Below are 18,461 nucleotides of genomic sequence, written 5' to 3' on the forward strand. Positions count from 1 at the left end.
TACTTAAAATGCGCGCTTTCTAGAGACAACAGCAGACTATTGATATATCGATAACAGCGATAACTGCTTCAAAAAGTATGGTCACCTTATTATAGAAACAGCTGTGGCTAAAACAAATACAAATTTGCAAGCAGATTGGTTTTGTCATACTCTATGGTTTTGTCGAATAATAAATAATAATTACAATGGATCGGTATAAAAGAGAACGTTCACCACAAAGAGAGAGAAGAAGGGAACGCTCACCATATAGAGAAAGAAGAAAAGAACGCTCGCCGCACAGGGAAAACAGAAGAGAGAGGAGCCATGTCCTGACATACAAACAACTGCAGAAAATGCCGCTGAATCTGCGTAAGAAGGCGGTACGAGAAGCCCGCAATCGCCAAGAGAAAATCCAGGGAAAACGTAAGAAGCGCAAAAGGAATCCCCAGGATGTTCCCACTGCCCGTCGTCTGCGCAACGACTTCGATCGATCCGAGCACAATGCCATGCTGGCCAGCACTGCCCAGGAACTGCGACGAATTCTGCAGGATTTTGATACACTCTCGGACATTCCCCACGACATAACACCCACGGAGCTGCGGGGGGAGGTAAGAGGATCCCATGATAAAGTCGTTTGAATATAGACAGAAATATATAAGATCTACAAGTTAAAAAATTATCCAATATTAATCTTTTAAACTGCACTTATGATGATCCTATAGATCGCATATCATGATCCTATAAGGAAGCATTTAGATCATCATCATCATAAGTTTTAAAATTGTACCAAAATAAGTCATATTTCGTTTGGCATTTCCTTAAAACATTTACAAACATTCCTCATAAATTTATATATCATACCAATTATAATTTGGTTAATGCAAGATTGGTATCTTTAAGTTTCACAACTTTTCTCGTCTGTTTCTTTTCTTTTATATTTAAAAATAGTCTAGACTTTGTGATTTGAACAGTAAACTTTCCCAATTAACTTATAAATTAGTTGCATACTTAAGGATTGTATTGCTTCTTGCCTTAAGATTAATAGTACAACTTCATCATTTTAATTTGTTTTTTTTTTATTTACCTATACCGGGGAAATTAAATCTCAAATCACAGAATTGTGAAATTATTAGTGCTATAATTTTCCAAACACAAAAATACCGGATTTATTAAATGCCTCCGCTTTCTATCAGTCATCTTTCAAATGGATTGAAATTGTATTATGATCAAAGACCGCATCCCGGCCTTTCTGATTGCGCCATCGCAGGTGCTCTATAACTAGGTAGCCTTGGATGAGAAATATGGCTACATTGACGGACAAAAGACTGTAGTTCTTGGGTGTTATAACCATTGAGTATCGGGACCAAATCAAACACGTAGTTGCCAACGAGGCGCACTGATTGAGCGAGATTGTCGAAGGAGGACGATTTATCGTGTCGCTCAGGCCTGCCAATACCAGACTCTGAAAATAAGAAGTATTACCAAAAAATGTTATAAAAAATCAGAAACAACATTTTTTTATTTTTTTTGTTTTTACTATTGATCATTCTGTTTGAGATTGAGTTTTTAAAAAAGATAAGATAAGATTATCTTACCCATTTAAACATCGGCGCCCAAAAGAAAACAGTACGGGGACCTAAAAAAAAAAAACATTGCATTGATTTAAGGAAATGGGAAATAACAACTCACCTGCTGGCGACTGCCAAAAAGGCTGCATTGCAGTTGGAACAATTTTATCTACTGCACTAATGGTGGCATTATACAACTTCGACAAAGGTCCTGTCCCTTTAGACATTTTTTAGAAAACAAAGAATTTTGATTAACAAATCTAAAGGTTTTGAAGAAAGGAACAAATTTAAAGGTGAAAGAGAAGCCCTGGTGAACTCAGAGAATACAATTTTGAAATGGGGTAAGCCTTTTATATAAACAAAAAAATATATTATATTTCAATGCAAAGTGGGCTCACAAATGAAAAGACATTACAAAAATTTAAAAAAAAAATGTTCTCTTGGTTACTTTAACTTTTAATAAATCAACAAAAATGTTCCTCTACGTCATTCAAAGCATCTTAATCTGCATAATAAAAGCATGGCTGCAAAATTTGATTACTTTTTAGGTTCTCAAAGATTGGAGTGCTAATGCTGATTGACAAAACTAGATCAAACCACATAACCATTTACGCTTCCAATCCCCCAGTACCGGTTGCAATTAGCACATTGAGGTGTTCGTTCTTGCAATGCTTTCGTCACCGATATTGGCCACTGACTACTGACCTACTGCCGAACACTTTAAGTGCTAATTGATGGACATTTATTATGAAGAACGCGGTTTCATTGCATACTGGCTGTACTGACGTATATATTTTATAATTTCAGATAGCCATCGCCGAGGGAAAGGCCACAACGATCCATGTGCAGCGAGATGGACTCAGCACCCTCAATGTGGTGGTAGGTGTATTCCATTGATTTGATTTAAAACGCAGCTGTTTGCACTTGCTTTCAGTGGGCAATTAGCCTCTCGTTCTGTGACCAAAAGTAATCTAATAAATCGACAGGGAAAGTGGGTCAGCGTTTATATGCGAGCATTCATTAAATTTTCGCTTAGCCTGTTTTCTACTTATTCTAGAAATGTTCAATACATATTAAATTTCAGGACTTCAATACGTACAATTCCATTTTCCAAGCCTTTTTATAAGCCATCACCTAATTTCGAAAGAAAAGCAAAGTTAATAATATGTTATTACTTAAACTAGTGAATAAATTAAATGTGTAACAACTTATCCGTTAATGTAAAAGTTTCCATTTATTTAAATAAATTTAAAACTGTTCAATTTTCTTTTATTTTTAAAAAAAGGACTTACTTAAAATATAGTTATTTCTTTAAGTTAGTTCATCTTTAAAATTCTTCAATACGTATTGTGTTGACAATTCAATATCCTTCAATACTTTTTATGAGACATCAACAAATTTCGTCAGAACAGCAAACTAAATAGTAAAATACTTAAAATGGTTTAATTCAATGTGTAGATAATAGTTTACTTATTCAAATTTTTTTAACTTGTTTTTTATTTTCTAGAGACGGCTTACTTAAAATCTCTTTAAGTGGCATAGAGCTTAAGAGATTTCTGTAACTCTTATCCTTGTAGCTGTGTGCTGTGTTAGAATTAAGCTTAAACATCTTTCTCTTATAGTTCTCTGACCAACTGAATATCGTTTGCTTTCTTGCAGCTCCACCAGCGCGAGCCGACGATCGCACAGCTGAAGAGGGCAATTGCTTTGATCTCGCGCGCCCAACACAAGCGCAGCCAACGCGAGCGGTACGAAGAGCGTCTTCGGCGTCGGGGAATCGCCGCCGACGACGTCGACGACTCCGACGATCGACAACCAGTTGTGGTGGCGGTGGCGGTGGCCAGCTCCACCGGCGAGTTAGTTCACTCCGCTCAGCGCAACGGGCATGATCATCGCGCGTTCGTCTCGTGGCGATTTCTATGGCGCTGTTTTGGACTGCTAAACGTGGACACAAATCAGCCGATCGACGACCGACGCTCCGGCGGCAGGGCCACCTTGAAGGAGCTGGGAATTGAGAACGCCGCCACTTTGAAATTTGTCCACCGCGTCAAGTATTTCGGGCGCCAGCGACAGCGTTGAAGTGAACCAAAAAAACCAATGATAGTGTCTCTAACAATCGTCAAACATTCGATTCGAAAGTCGGGCAGCAAATCGCGGTCAATATGGATCAACTGGTTTGGCTTTCGTTTTGCATTTCACTTGGATTATTGCTCCTGGAACTGCCCAGTTTCACCGCCGGCCTCCCGTTCGAGGATGGCAACAATAACAACGTCAAGATCACCCGCCGCAGCTTGGAGCTGACCCAAACCATCAACATTCAGCGGCAGGAGTACCTGCAGCGGCAATGCGAACTCCTGGGGGAGCACACCCAAACGCTGGCGGATCTCAGCGAGCTGCAGATGGACCACATGATCGTGGACAGGGAGCACAAGCTGCTCTACTGCTATGTGCCCAAGGTACGGGTGAATCAGCGGGGCAGGAAAATTGTTTCAAATGCTGGCTCGGCAAATTAAAGACCGAGACAGGTATATTTTCGTATTTTCGTATAAATCGACCCATTCAGCATTGCATTTTGATTAGTGCTTGTTTCGGAATAAATTTGCTGTCCATTTAATTTTTAAGAGAATTAGGCAAGTTTGTAAACTATAAGATTGCTTCAATCAGCTTCCTTCTTAAATAAATCTCTAATTAAAATATTTAGCAGAGACTTAAACTAAATCGGAACTCAAGCATCAGAAACCGAAAGCTAATTCGCTGCTGTTATATTTTCTTTGCGGTTGCCATGTGCTGTCCAAAAAAGCAAAAAAACAACGTCACATCAGTCAAAAATCGGCATCTGTGCCTCAGTTTTGAATCGGTCTGTGCTTTGTTTATAGAAACTTGTTTTTTTTCTTTGCCGCATTTGAAGCACATGCTAGGCTTCCGTTAACCTTGCGGCTTGTGGCATGGGCAGAAATGACATCTAATGGAATGTTTATTTGGCCCACAATTTGAATCAAAAGTAGTGAGATACCAATGCAGACAGTCCTCCAAATAATCAGAATTAGCGCGACTTACTTGAGTAGATTTATTACGAGTGCATTTCATTGCTAAGCTTGCGCCACTTCTGGCTTATCGAAAGGGGAATAAATTCTCGTGTCAGATTTATATATGTGCATACAATATTGTGCTGATTTCACGCGATTTAACGATCAATTACAGCGACAACAATTCCACTACGAGTTGCAATAATGCTAATGCCTTTGCCAAATGGGCGGCAATTATAGGCCACTTATTTTATAAGTCGTTGCCAATTGATTTGCATTTGCCAGTCATTTTCTAGGTTCACAAGTCAAAGACCAGTGTCTTAAGCCATCTGCGTTTGATTTCAATCTCTTAAGTTGACTTCAATTGATAAGCGTAATTAATAAACATATTTTTAGGTAGAATTAGAGATTATACATTAAGGTCATCCTATGACGCGCATAGCAAGAGACAGAGATAATCAACTTCACAGAAGCCCCCTACTGATTTTATTAATTGGATTAGGAAATTAAGTTTTGAGAAACAATGTTATAGGAAATGGGTTCTACGCTTTTCTGTTATCAGCTATTTGGAAAACATCAAACCCGAACTATAAGATTAGATTGCCCATTGCCGGTCTTTCAGGTGTTTGAAGTGTGTTGGTTGAGGTGTGACATGTGTGGTACCGAAATAGCTGAGTGCTTCATGTGGCCATTGCCCTTTGAACCTCTGCTGCAGCCAATCAATTTTGGAAATCTTTTTATTTTGCATATCTCAAGGAAATTTAGTTTTTATATAAATAGAAAAATTAATTATATTTTCAAATATGTTAAAATATAAAGCTCTCGTTGTTGCTTCTAGACTAAGCTTTGACTCAACTTATCTCGTCTCGGAGTCAATTATATATAGAGATTGTTAGGCATACAATGCCATTGAAGTATTCCACTTGCCAGGGGGGCGTGTCTGTGGAACATGCCACCTGAACACCTCGACACATGTTATCTGGGCATTTCTTCAATGACTATAATGTTTATCAACGGACAGAAGTGCGACTGGTTTCGATTTCAACATGCAGGAGATTTCAATTGCCGGTTTCGTATTCTCATTTGCCACTTGTTGAGTGGCTAGTTTTACATGTTCCCAGCTCGTTCTTCCATGAAGTCGTAAATTGTTTATGTTTACCCTTGGCCAATAGACCTCCCTCTCCCCGCCCACCACCAGCTCCTCCCCCTTCGCCCCATTAAGTGGGGGCTCGACACTCTGGTCGGAAATTATATGAGACCATCGCGTGTTGCTTTAATGGCCATAAAGAAATTGCGTTACGTTAAACTTGCTGCGTTTATGGCTGCTTACGTATCGAGAGGGCTTGCCAACATAACACTGACCTTTGAACCGAACATATACAAGTTATCGACAAAATAACGATTTCAGAATTCTAATACTTTAAAACAGACATTAACCATACCATTAACCAAGGTACCCTCTCTTAATTAAGTTACCAAATTTATTTTAGTTGAACTTCTTTTGCAAAAAGAAAAGGTGCTAGGTGATCAAAGACTTAAACATATAAACTAAGACTGACATTGAACAAACATTTTACTTTAGTTGGCATATTGACACATCCTTAAGTATTGAAAGTTGTTTAAACATTCCAAAGTAGACATTCACTCTTCGCGCTTCTCTTTCTCTTGTTTAAAAACGAGAAAAACTGGAAAGGAAATGTAAGTAAAGTATTTAAAAATATCACAAAATTTCCACTGATGTGAAAGATTGGAGAGCTGATTTTTATTTGTTTACAAAACATTTAATCCATTTCACTTTAGACCGACATTTTGACATATCCTAACCTTGCCGCTGAACTCACGGTGTATTTCTGTATATTGCCTCACATTTTAACCTTATACACTTCTTAACGTAGATTTACTGCATATGAAACTGTTTGTTTTTGTAATGTGAAATGTTTTTGCGGTGTTTAATTGGGCTCGACATTGCCCGCCCAACCGAATGTTTATATAAGTATAGTATATTCGGGCACGTATTTATGTGCATAGTTTTCCCCTGTAGTTTCTGTTGTGTCTAGTGTTCGTTAGTTGACTTAAACAACTTGACTTGTTGCCCAATGCGTCCGAGTAGGGAAACCCATCCGGCCATCTCTCTTGGCGAAAATTATAATTTATTGCACTTAGCAATTAAAGCACATTTAAGGCACCGAAGTTGTGGAGAAGATTTCATTTGGCGATTAACACTCGACAAGTCGCAAAAAATGCAATAAAAACGAGATTTTTATTTTGGGGTCACTTGTTTCTCGTTACTGTAAATTTAATTTTTTTTGTAATTATAGCTTTCGATATTCCTTTTATAGGTATTTCGTATAGAATTGACCTGGCGACTTTTTTCTTGGCTAATAGACAGTTATTATAAAAAAAACCAATTAATAAACCGTTCTAATGACTATTAATAATTATGGAATAGTTTTGAAATGAGTGTACAGGATGACACCTGCAGATAAATTTATCAATTCATTATCTACCCGAACCACTCATGTACACCTCTATGGAAAAAAAGGTTGATGTGTTCCTGCTTATCGGCGATTCCCAATAATTATGTTTGATTATGAAATGTTCAAGAAATAGGTGATTCACCCAACAGTCCAAAAATCATTCATTCTTTTCACAAACACTTAGACTTCTGGCTAAAATACTTTATAATGTAAACGAAATAGAACTAATTTTCTTGTTTATTTGGTTTAATTAGCAGAACAGCATTGCTCAACTAAACAAATTGATTGTTGTTTCTTTATTTCCCAGGTTGCCTGCACGAACTGGAAACGGGTGCTGATGATGCTCACAGACAAGTGGCACAACGGAACCGATCCTCTGCAGATTCCGGGCAGCTTAGCTCACTCGGTGGGTATGTTTACCAAGCTGTACGATTTAACCGAAGCGGAGCAGCAGCAGGTTCTCAGTGAGGAGTATACGCGATTTATCCTGGTGCGACATCCCTTCGAGCGGCTACTGTCCGCCTATAGAAATAAGTTGGAGGGTGATTCTCCCAGTGCCCGGTACTTCCAGTCGCGAGTGGGACGTCAGATTGTTAAGGAACTGCGACCGGGAGCCAGTAACGAATCGCTGGAACACGGTGACGATGTTAGCTTTGGGGAATTTGTTAAATATCTGGTTACTCCAGAGCTTAGTCGAGCCAACCAATCCGATTACAACGAGCACTGGGAGGTTATAGCCAAGCTGTGCAATCCCTGTGTAATGAAGTATAACGTAGTGGGTGAGTTTCAATTTCGTATTGCCAAGAAACTATTGACTAAATGACGATTATCCCTGCAGGCAAATACGACACTCTGCTAGACGATTCCGCCTTGGCCTTGTTTTTGTCTAAAGCCAACAATCTAACATTCCCCACCGGCCACAAGCCGTCGAGCACGCGGGCCAATCTGCGCACCTATTTCGATCCGCTGCCAATCGGCGCCATACGCCAGTTGTACGAAATCTACGAGGAGGACTTCCGGCTCTTCGACTATGCATTGGACGACGTCCTGGGCTTTGAGTTCGGATGATATTGCTCTCTCTATATTTCCAAGTCACCACCATAACGCTTTCCACTGGAAAAGATTGTGATCTTAGGCTAGGATTCGTAGAATTTAGTGCACTCCAACGCGAATATTAATTTTAATATATATACCTCCCCGCGCACAAATGATTCCAAGGGTTTCGATTATAGGTATTTTTAATGTTTGTTTTCTAGGATTAAGTTAAATTAGGTAGGAACTATGTATTTTGACATGATCAAAATATGTCATCAATTCGTAATGTAATTGATCAAATAGCATTTGAAATAAATGTCAACGGTTCGATAATCTTAATCCTAATCCTATTATATAAATTTAATTTTATAGGTATATGTTAACCGATTTTCAAAAATCTTTTTTTTTTTATTAAAACCAAATTAATTACTCTAACCCGATTGCGGATGGGTAGAATAGGTCGCCAGCTGTTCAAAACAGTCTTTCTTATGGCTTTACCTCTAATTTTGGCCAAGTTACAACAAAAGGACGCTTTAGAAATTTTTTTATTTGACAAATTTTCAAAAACCGAAAAAAGCACCTAAAAAAATTGGTTTTTGTATCAAAACCTTGGGAAAAAATGGTCACCAGATGGATGTCATATATCGCTGAATTCGTCATTAAATTGCTAATCAAGTGGCATTCACAGTTAACAAATTTTTCATTTTTCAAATTTTCGCAAAAAATGATGATGTACCCCCTTATCAAAAATGCAAAAAATTTGTCATAAAAGTAATTTTACAAAAAATCGATTTTGAAAATTCTTTTTTTTTAATAAAACCAAATTAATTGCTCTAGCCTGATTGTGGTTGCTTAGAATAGGTCGCCAGCTGTTCAAAACAGTCACTCTTATGGCTATACGTCTAATTTTGTCCAAGTTACAACGAAAGGACTTTTTCGGATTTTGTTTTTTGTCAAGTCTTTTAAAAAACATAAAAAAAAACACCTAAATAATCAGATTTTTAATCAAAACCATGATAAGTAATAGTCAAAAGATGGAATGTCATGCATCGCTGAATTCGTAAATAAATTGCCAATCAAATGGCATTCAGTTTTCAGTTTTTGAAATTTTTGAAAAAAAAATTAAAAATTCAAAAATTGGTCATAAAATTAATTTCGAAATGTCTCCTTCACTGCGTTACAAACTTCTGACCAATTTAAAAATACTCTCTGAAAGGGTATAATAACCGACAGCCTATCATGAAAAATCGCGAACTATTTACTATGTGCGTGCACTTTTCGCTTTGAAATTCCTGCACTTTGTTATCAGTCGAACGTTGATAGCATTGCTTAGAGAATACTATTTTGGTCTTTCAAATCTGCCTTTGATTGCAAGGAAGCTTTCATGTTTTCGTCAGCGCAAAATAAAAAGCTCAATCAACTCGACGGCGTCGGAGGTTGTTTATCACTAAGACATGAACAGTTGGTGGTAAGCGTGTGCTATATGAACATATATATATATAAGGGGCGACCCACGATCAGCGGTCAAATGAATTTAAATACGCAATATTGTCAATAAGCGAAGGCGAGACGGCGCCCAACGCATTCGGGGAATGTTGGCAGACGTGGCAAATACTTGATAGATGCTTTTATCACAGCGACATATCCGAAACAAGCCTAGATAAACAAGCACTTGCCAGGCCCCCTTCCGGCGGAATCGATCCAAGGTCACCGCACAAAAAAGAAAGTAATCATCCATTTGATAGATTTGATCCTATCACCGCTCAGTAAGGACTTTTTAAAATATAACCCAGGAACTGTACCAAAAATATATTTAAGAACATTTATGTTCTATTCCTGAAAGCAAAATTGGTTGGTAATATCATAAAAAAAAGATTTAAAAGCTAAGATATCAAACATCATATATAAACTTTTTTCAGATTTGTTTACGTCCTTACAAATCTGTTTGATATTGTATTTCTTTTCCAGTGCCTCTTAATTAACTTCGCTTCTGTTATTTTGGTTTATTCAATGACTGCTTCGTTTATTCGCTACGTCCGTTTTTCGTTTTTTTTTGGTTGTCTCAATAACAAACTTAAAGTTAGACATTGACAAGACATTCGAAATAATTATTGTGTGTTTCTTGGGTTGAGTTTGTTTTGGCCGAACAATATGCATATATGTATGTTGTATTTTTGTGTGCGACAAGCAAGGCAAAACGTATCATATTCTCACGATTCCCTCTTTCGTACTCCCCGCTCATCAGTCCTTGAATTTTCGTCACGATTTCCGCATCGCTGCCACGCCTTCTTTCCGATCCGTCCCGTTCCGTTCCGCCCGCTTAGTCATTGTAGCTGTAGCGCTGCTTAACACTCCGGTATTTCTTTAGGGAGTACAGGGCCTCCACTTCCTTGGCCAGATAGCGTCCTTGGGCCAGCAGGGCCACGATCTTCTTAGGATCCTGCTCATCCTTATGGTTCATGAAGGCATCGTGGATCTGCTTCCTGAACTTTTCCGGCCCATTAAGGCCGGGATATTCGCGGCCCAAATACTGCAACTGCAAGTGTTTACGCAATGTCAAGTGGGGCTGGCCGAATAACTTATTTTTGGGTGGGGGTGCACGTGCCACCCCGCCCGGAAGGAAAACTCCAGAACTTACGTGCTTGTAGAGAGTAATGACTTTCGAGCGCAGCTGTGACATCACCAGTGGTCAACGGGATTTGATTGCTTGTTAAATGCAAGTTATCAACTAATTTGCAGCAGGTTTTCTTGGCTTTTGAAGAGTTTATTCCAAGCGAAGTGAATCACACGGCTGTTTTAAAGTAGAGATGGAACTGATGATTCTTCGATACTATCGATTGTCGTGGTAAAACAGCTGTTGTAATTGCCATATTTAGTATTAAGTGCCAGAGCTGCCAAAGTTGCCAAAGTTGCGCTGCCGTAAAAGCTATATTCTGGCTAAAAATGGGTTAAAAACTACACTTCTACTTAGTTAAATAAGAAGCTATATCCAAATGCAAAAAAAGACAACTAAATAAACTATAGGCTTTAAAATGACTGTAGTTCTATAAATTCTAACAATTAAAATTTTAATCTAAAGCTAGCAGTCAAAGTCAGAGACTTTTTTCAATCCGTTTTTATCAGACGTTGTCAGCAAAGTTATAGAAATCCAATACAGGAATCAATTAAAACACAAGCTAATACTATTTTTTAGTGTTGGTTTTTATTAGGAACCAAGCAAACCCAACCTTTTTCCAACATCATTTCGAGCCCATCATTTCACGAGCCCATCTCTAATCCCGTTTCCACTATCGCACACAGAACGGCGTTGCCAGGCCGCCAAAAACAACTACCTGTCCATCCCTGGTCGGTCAGCTGTGCGCAAAGAAGAAGAACGATGGGAGTGTTTTCGTTCGAGGCAAAATTATTTTTATTATTTTCGCGATAAACAGCAAGCAGTTGACGAGCAAATCTAGCTTAAAACGCGACCGAGTAGTTGCAACTCTTGCTGTGATAAAAGGCAGCACGATGCCTCAATGAAAAAGCGTGAGAAAGAGAAACGAAAATTGAGACACCCGCGACCTCCGATACAAAGTGGGAAAAATCGAACCTGTATGCGTGTGTGTTTTTAGTGATAGTGTGTGTAGAGTAGTAAATTTAATTTAAAATTTAAAGCTGAATGTGGATAACCAATCCATAATATGTAGTCAGCGATCGGTCCGAATATGAGTGCGGCAATGAGTAATCGATAATCGCGAGTGCGAAACTTGAGTAGCAGCTAAAACAACAACACAAACAACTGCCAAGCAGCAGGAACACCTAATCCGCCCGCCCACTCACGCACACACACACACATTAGCAGCAATGGAGGCGTTGGAAGTGGAGGACACCAGCGACGACAGCCTGCCCATGGGATTCCCAGAAGTGGGCACCTGGAACAGCACCCACAATGTCTCCCTGAACGACATGAGTCTGGATGCGCGCATGGTGAGAATGCGCTTTAATATAGATTGCGATACACTAGTACACATATCATGAGGGCACATATGTAATTTGATTAATAAGCCTGGCATGTCAGTGAATCAACCGACAAATGGCTTTATCTCCACGTTTAATGGTCGAAGGGAGAAGCGGAAAGCTTTTAATTCAGCGGGATTTGGTCATTGACACACGCTGCCTTCTCGTTTCCATTCCTCCCCGCTTACTCCCCTTGTCACAGATAAGACTTCTGGATTCTGGGCTGATCTATAGATTCTATAGCTGAAAACAAATTAAAGGTTTCTCTTCTCGGCGTTTTTTTTTTATTCTAGGGTGATCTATTGCCTCGACAGCTAAGAACATATTTATTCCTTACTTCCTTTTCTAATTTACAAAAATTTGGCTTACTTTCTTAGCGTTTAAATGAATATAATCGAGAAAACACACAATAAAAAACCTAAAACCATAGCACATGATATTGATAAAGAATCTAAACAACAAATATTGAGTTTTAATCAATTTTATTAAATTTCCATTGTGCATCGATTATAATAAAATTCACACACCATTTATAAAAATTCAAATAAAAAATTAATGCATTTTTCAAGGCTAATACTGGTCTTTTATGTAATCACTTGGTTATAAGTTTCATTCAGAACGTTTGCGAATTTGTACTTACTTTACAGTTTAGACTATAATTCCACATGCTATTATTCAAATGAATGAATGTAGCTGATAAGATAAGGGGCTTTTGCTAAATGTACAATATTCTTGATCATATATTTTGGATCATCCGCTTCAAAAAAACAATTTTTACTTTATGTTACATCCAAAGGTATAACAACGAAGTTGTTAAATTTTTATAGACAGCTGGTCACGTTTATAGAGAAATCAAGTTTGCTTATTTTACAATTACGAATACTACACCAGCTGTGGTTAAAATTTCTAAAAATCTTTCCTTAAATTATAAAATTATTTCAAATGGTATGGCCAATCCTTCCGACCGAAATCGTATCGTTTAAGCAAGCATAGGCTTTTTATTCAAAATTATTCTGTGGTATGTTTAGATTATTTTGAAAACTCGTACCTTTCAGTCTTTCTTTTATTATAAACGATTTATTTATTGGATCTTCGATGTCCAACGTTCATTGCAATTTCACAATCGCTCGTAGACTTCACTTTATTAAAGCAATCGTAATAAAGATCCAGGGCACAGGCAAAGCAACGAACACGAACGGAGTGCCAGAATCGCATAAGTAGACAAGAAGGCTATCTCCAAATCAGTCACGATTCAAAACTTGTTTTTACCACACAGTCGTCATATAAAATCATCAAAATTTTCATAATTCTCCAAGCTATTGGGCATTATTTGTCGTGGTCTGCACACGTTTAATTTAAAGAAGCATTAAGAAGCAGTCGTCGATGCATTCCTTGCGATTGGTGATCCAGTGCCTGGCCACGCGCCAGGCCCAGATAATGACCCAGATGCGCCGGGCCAGCGGGAGCAGCAGCTTTCCGGAGCTGGTCTTCCCGGACGACCAGGACATCGAGCCGGAGGACGAGCAGGACGATCTGGAACCACTGTATCCGATTCTGCACAGGCGCCACACCGACCTCTTTTACATGCCGCACTGCGTGGGTCCGGCGTACCAGGGTCTCATCTCTCCGGTGGATCAGCCATATGCCAGCGCCTACTATCCGGCGGACGCACAGGCGCTGGTCAAGGGGAGCGATAGTGTTTCTGGGTCTGTGATCCCGCCAACCGACATGTGGGTGGTGGCTTGCCCCAAGCTTCTGGTGGAGTACATGCGTCGCCTCTTCCTGCATCCGTTCTCCGGGTTTGGCAGTTCGATGAACTTCAGCTTGATTGGTTTGCGATTCCAGGACGTCGATGCCGACACTGCCCTGCGCTCCTTTGTACTGATGGCCAGCTACAATTCACGCGAAATTATGCACAACGGCTACTGGGCGGACTTTGTCAATCCGCTGACTGGCCGCGCCCACTTCCGAGCCGCCCACGCCAGCCGAAAGAGGTGCAGGGAGGCCCGGCTCCTCTGCCGCGGGCTGACCTTTACCAACGCCAATGGCTGCACAGTAATCGAGAAGGAGGAGCAGGGCGATCAGTTCACCGGTTGCATCTTCACGGACACACCCTGCAAGGTCCTGGAGTCGTGGTGCTCGTAGAGGATCATGAGCTCCACGCCAAGCTGCCCCAATTCCATGTCTCAGATTGTGCTTGCACTAAAGTCCAGTTGAGAAATCACATTCCCAACCCCACGAGGCAAAGTTCATAAAAATTTCACGTAAAACATTTTGGTCATATTCATTTTGCCAAAGTTTATGATGAACATTTCAAATCGGATGTTATTTATTTTACTAAACACGATTGATAAAATTTATGTTGGATTGTTCTTACATTTCGCCAAGGATGATAAACGGATGAGAAAAGAAGCTGGGACGTTTGAGGATTTAAATAATATTGTTTTTATAATTTTGAAAATAAAGTATATAACACAAACAAAATGAATTACTCTTTTGTGTCTTATACAGTCCAATTCTTTTACTAAAATTGTTTAATTTGCCCTTTGATCCCTTAAAGTCGAAAGTGAATGTAGCACTTAAACAACGATTAACTAAATTGTGGATAGGGGTTGTCACTAAAGATTTTCAGAGCTTTTAATGTCATAACTTTTCTTGTTTATTAGTGTTATACTCCATACAGTTGTAAAATGTTTTTTAGAAACAACAAACGAGTTTGTAAATCTTTACATACATTAAGATAATTATGATGGGTTGAGTATAAAAGCCTAAATATTTTGATTGGCAAATAATATTTATACATTTATTCTTGAGTCTTAATCAGATATCTGCCTTTTTAGATATGGCTGCTCGCCTCGCTGCTGACCACGATCACCTGGGTGACTTACATCACCTTCTACAATTCCCGTGTGATTGGGATGCTGATCACGAAGATCGCCAACCGATGGTTCATCAAAGGCGCATATTTCAAGATCGGATCGGTGGCCCTAAATCCGCTAGCTGGAAAGATAATGTTTAGGGACTTCGTGTATATAACTTATGACTACACGGTGCGGGCGCAGGACGGATACTTCATATTCCGCTGGTGGCGCTCCTACGTGCCCAAGGATGTCTCAGAGGGTGAGTGGGCATATCCATTATCGAGATTCGATAAATCCCTTATTTCATAAACCTATTTTCCATAGATCTTTCCCACTCGGACACCCGACTTTCGGTCCAACTGAACGGCTACGAGCTGCACATCTACAACAGATCCGATTTGTATGACACGCTGGAGAAGACCTTTGGACTGGAGCCATCGCTGCTCATACCGACGGACGTGGTGAGCAATGAGGAGAGAAACAAGCTAAAGGAGCACCACATGAACCTGGAAAATGCGCGACAGAGCCAGAGAATTCAGAATGTGAAGAACTCGGAGGCCATGCAAGCTACAACCTGGCGGGATTTGATTCCAGTGATCAAGATCGACGTTTGCTCCGGACGCTTTGTCTTTGGCAACCGATTGACTCCCACTACTCTCTCGATTTCGGTGGAGGAGGCCCATTGCACCTACAGTACGAAGCCAGCTGTCTGCAGGTTGGATCATTTCATGCACTTTGTGAAGGCCAAAGTCGAGAATGCCAAAGTGCTCTTCTGCCCGAGTCCCAAGTACACGGGTTTGATTGATGAGCCACCACGATACATGGGCGAAGGCTTTGTGGTTATGATGTCCAACCAAATGGATTTGTATTTCTATATGGACGAACCGGGCGTTGTGCCGGAGCAACCTGTGCAGATTGTCCTGCCCAACGGTGATGTGGTAGAGCCTTCGCCTCCAGTTTGGGGCATCAATGCGAGGTGCCTCAAGGGCACGGATTTCAGCTACGGACCCTGGGCAGATCGGCAAAGAGACCACCTGTACAGGTACTTTTACCCTTCGGATTGGAAGGAGGCGGAAGTTACGCCCACTCCGCAGCCTGGAGAGTTGCGCAGCTATCAATCCTTCGATGTGACCTTGTGCGTGCTCAATGAAGCCACCATTGACATACTCTTTTCCAAGGAAAAGGAGACGAACGCAATGCACATAACCGTGGGACCTGCTTCATATGTAGAGGTTACCATTCCCTGGGTCACCCAACCCGATGGTTACACTTCCAAGATCCAGGGACAGCTCTTCCACGTGGAGGCAACCACTTCGCTGCAGTACCGCAGCCTGGCGGAATTCGAATCGCTAGAGTACAAGGTGCGAATCCACTATCCCACCAAGTGGAATGCACCACAGGATTGGAGCATCTCACTCGCCGGCTGCAAGACGAGTGCTTTCATCGTGTACAAACATAAGTGCTTCTTCCAGGACCTCATTGAGGATTGGGCCAATAAGGCCAGGCCGGATATACTCAGTTTTGTTCCATATACCTGCAACTTCAGCATTCGGCTGCACGAGTTCGAGATCCTAATGCTGTGCAACGAGTACAATTGGATCGATTGCAGCAGTGCCAACCAGGAGAACAACCATTTGGCCTTCTGCGGAGATGTTTTCGAGATGAGTTTCGCCCTGCCCTTTGATGATTTCCTGCCCAAAACGGTTACCCTGAAGTTCTGGATCCACGGCGAGGGCTTGGACTTGAGCTTGTACGTGCCGGAAGTGTCCTCGGTGCGTCCCATTGTTTTAGCCATAGATGAGAACGCAAGACTGCTGACCAGGGAGGGCAAGCTCATCCGTCGCCCGGAGTTGTACTCGAAGAAGTGGCGCAAGATTTGCCAGCGCTCTGCCGGTTGGATCGACTGCTGGGCAGTGCCCATTTTGGCGCTGTCCATCCAGTATGTTTATCATCCGGTTCCGCCGTTGGGACCGGATCCTCAGGCGGATATCACAACGCCGGAGAAGGAGGAGATCCTGCTGAGTCCCATGCGGATACCCAAGGTGCGGAAATCACCCGTGGGCAACTGGCAGCAGCCACCCGAGCAGTACAGTAAGTTTGATCCCGGTACATTGGCAGCGGATCACGTTACCGTGGAACTGGAGATCGGTAGTTCCGTTCTGATGGCCTATGGCAATGTACTGCGCAACTTTATCAACCTCAAGGAGAACATATTTGGCGAGGATCAGAACTTCACCGACATGGAACAGTCGAATGTAAATATAAAGGAGCCCGGAGCGGCACAGCTGAATCCCAAAGACCAACTGCTGGCCAAAGAAAAGGAACTGGCCAACAAATCCATTTCGGAGACTCAGGCGCCCGAGGAGAAGCGCAAACCCTTCGATCCCCGTCTATATCGACCCCTGGAGGTGATGGTCTCTGTGATTGTTCATGACATTCAGGCGCATGTGATGAAGAACTGCAATGAAGACGATCCGCCATGTCCAGTGGTGCTGATTGAGAGATTTGGCTTCGAGATGAACAAGAAATATCATGAAACCACACTGCAGGTGCTAGTGAGTCCATCGTATTTGCTAACCTCGGACTGCCTGCCGCGTTCGCAGCGAGAGAAGCACCTCAACCAGGGTCACCTGATGCTCTCCGCCGTCCAGGTGCGCGGACATGCCATGTTCAGCAACGAGGGTTGTGCTCTGGACGAGGATACGCTCGAATTCAGCTGGCTTGTGGAAGTTCAGCTGGGCAAACTTACGGGAAAACTAACCCTGCCACAGCTGGTGAATGTGGTCACAGGTCTGGAGACACTCATCCTGCTGGCCATCGACCCTGAAAACTGTTTGAAGTCACCCAAGACAGTTAGGAACTGCCATCACGGAGTGCCCAGCAATCTATGCCCTCAAACCAAAGAGGAGAAGAAGTACAAGTGTCCCTCCGCCGAGGACATAAAATACAAAATGACGAGAGTTTCGGTGGATGCAGTGGATGTCTACCTGATAGAGAGTGGCACTGCTCTGCACGCCTGGATCTCGCCCATCCGCTTGGCCAATTGCAATCTTCATGGCCAACGTGTCAAATCGGGGATATCTGGCCTGCTGCCCTCCATTCTAGTGCGCCTATTTATGCTGCACACGACAAACTCATCTTTTAACACCAACACCACGGGCAGCAATCGGTCAGGTAAACTAAGACGAGCGGATCAAGACTCTTTGAAATCTCAAGATGCCGGGGGATCACACTATGGCACGCACGGAAAGACGGGCAAGCGCAGCTCGAACTCCTTCTCTCGCCGAGATTCTCGAGAGGAGGCCACGCGAAAGCTGAGAGATAGTTTCTCGGAGCCACATGCCAAGCGAACACCGGAAACATCAGAGCTTTGCGAGAATTGGGTCGAGGTGGGCTGCACTTCGCTGGGACCCATTTTGCTGGAGGGAGCATCCGCTTTGCCCATTCCCGATCATGAACTGCATCTTGTGCAGCACAAGTAAGAATGAAATTAACTTATACTTACTTACTTATTGATTT

At 41.5% G+C, this 18,461-nt stretch overlaps 6 protein-coding genes across 13 annotated transcripts in view; 4 read left to right on the forward strand and 2 right to left on the reverse strand.

Moving 5' to 3' along the window:
• The first annotated feature begins 132 nt into the window (after nt 1–132).
• Nucleotides 133–3,626, forward strand: LOC108150526. Its single transcript, XM_017278754.2, has 3 exons — nt 133–587; nt 2,355–2,426; nt 3,207–3,626. Exons 1-3 carry the CDS (start codon nt 186–188, stop codon nt 3,624–3,626), a joined length of 894 nt encoding a protein of 297 aa, XP_017134243.1. The 5' UTR covers nt 133–185.
• On the reverse strand, nt 1,098–1,878 carry LOC108150527 (mitochondrial pyruvate carrier 3). The gene is made up of 3 exons (XM_017278756.2): nt 1,669–1,878; nt 1,575–1,615; nt 1,098–1,441 (listed from the first exon to the last, which is right to left on the reverse strand). The coding sequence occupies exons 1-3, from the start codon at nt 1,772–1,774 to the stop codon at nt 1,169–1,171; spliced, it is 420 nt and encodes a 139-aa protein (XP_017134245.1). The 5' UTR covers nt 1,775–1,878; the 3' UTR covers nt 1,098–1,168.
• LOC108150525 (carbohydrate sulfotransferase 11) lies at nt 3,601–8,424 on the forward strand. The gene is made up of 3 exons (XM_017278753.2): nt 3,601–4,003; nt 7,358–7,829; nt 7,889–8,424. Exons 1-3 carry the CDS (start codon nt 3,710–3,712, stop codon nt 8,116–8,118), a joined length of 996 nt encoding a protein of 331 aa, XP_017134242.1. The 5' UTR covers nt 3,601–3,709; the 3' UTR covers nt 8,119–8,424.
• Nucleotides 8,425–10,081: 1,657 nt separating this feature from the next.
• On the reverse strand, nt 10,082–10,906 carry LOC108150429 (electron transfer flavoprotein regulatory factor 1). The gene is made up of 2 exons (XM_017278586.2): nt 10,724–10,906; nt 10,082–10,621 (listed from the first exon to the last, which is right to left on the reverse strand). Exons 1-2 carry the CDS (start codon nt 10,763–10,765, stop codon nt 10,406–10,408), a joined length of 258 nt encoding a protein of 85 aa, XP_017134075.1. The 5' UTR covers nt 10,766–10,906; the 3' UTR covers nt 10,082–10,405.
• A 795-nt stretch (nt 10,907–11,701) lies between these two features.
• Nucleotides 11,702–18,461, forward strand: part of LOC108150457 (transmembrane protein KIAA1109 homolog) — a 29,761-nt gene continuing 23,001 nt past the window's right edge. For all 8 annotated transcript variants that reach the window (XM_017278622.2, XM_017278625.2, XM_017278623.2 and 5 more), the window contains exons 1-3: nt 11,702–12,051; nt 14,922–15,201; nt 15,267–18,420. In XM_017278622.2, the coding sequence (XP_017134111.1) occupies nt 11,929–12,051; nt 14,922–15,201; nt 15,267–18,420 (3,557 nt within the window). In that variant the 5' untranslated portion in view covers nt 11,702–11,928. The remainder of the gene's footprint in view (nt 12,052–14,921; nt 15,202–15,266; nt 18,421–18,461) is intronic.
• On the forward strand, nt 13,088–14,542 carry LOC108150461. Its single transcript, XM_017278636.2, has 2 exons — nt 13,088–13,298; nt 13,358–14,542. The coding sequence occupies exon 2, from the start codon at nt 13,465–13,467 to the stop codon at nt 14,224–14,226; it is 762 nt and encodes a 253-aa protein (XP_017134125.1). The 5' UTR covers nt 13,088–13,298; nt 13,358–13,464; the 3' UTR covers nt 14,227–14,542.

This window comes from Drosophila elegans, unplaced genomic scaffold (genome assembly GCF_018152505.1).
Source record: "Drosophila elegans isolate 14027-0461.03 unplaced genomic scaffold, ASM1815250v1 contig_814, whole genome shotgun sequence".
NCBI classification, from domain to species: Eukaryota; Metazoa; Arthropoda; class Insecta; order Diptera; family Drosophilidae; genus Drosophila; species Drosophila elegans.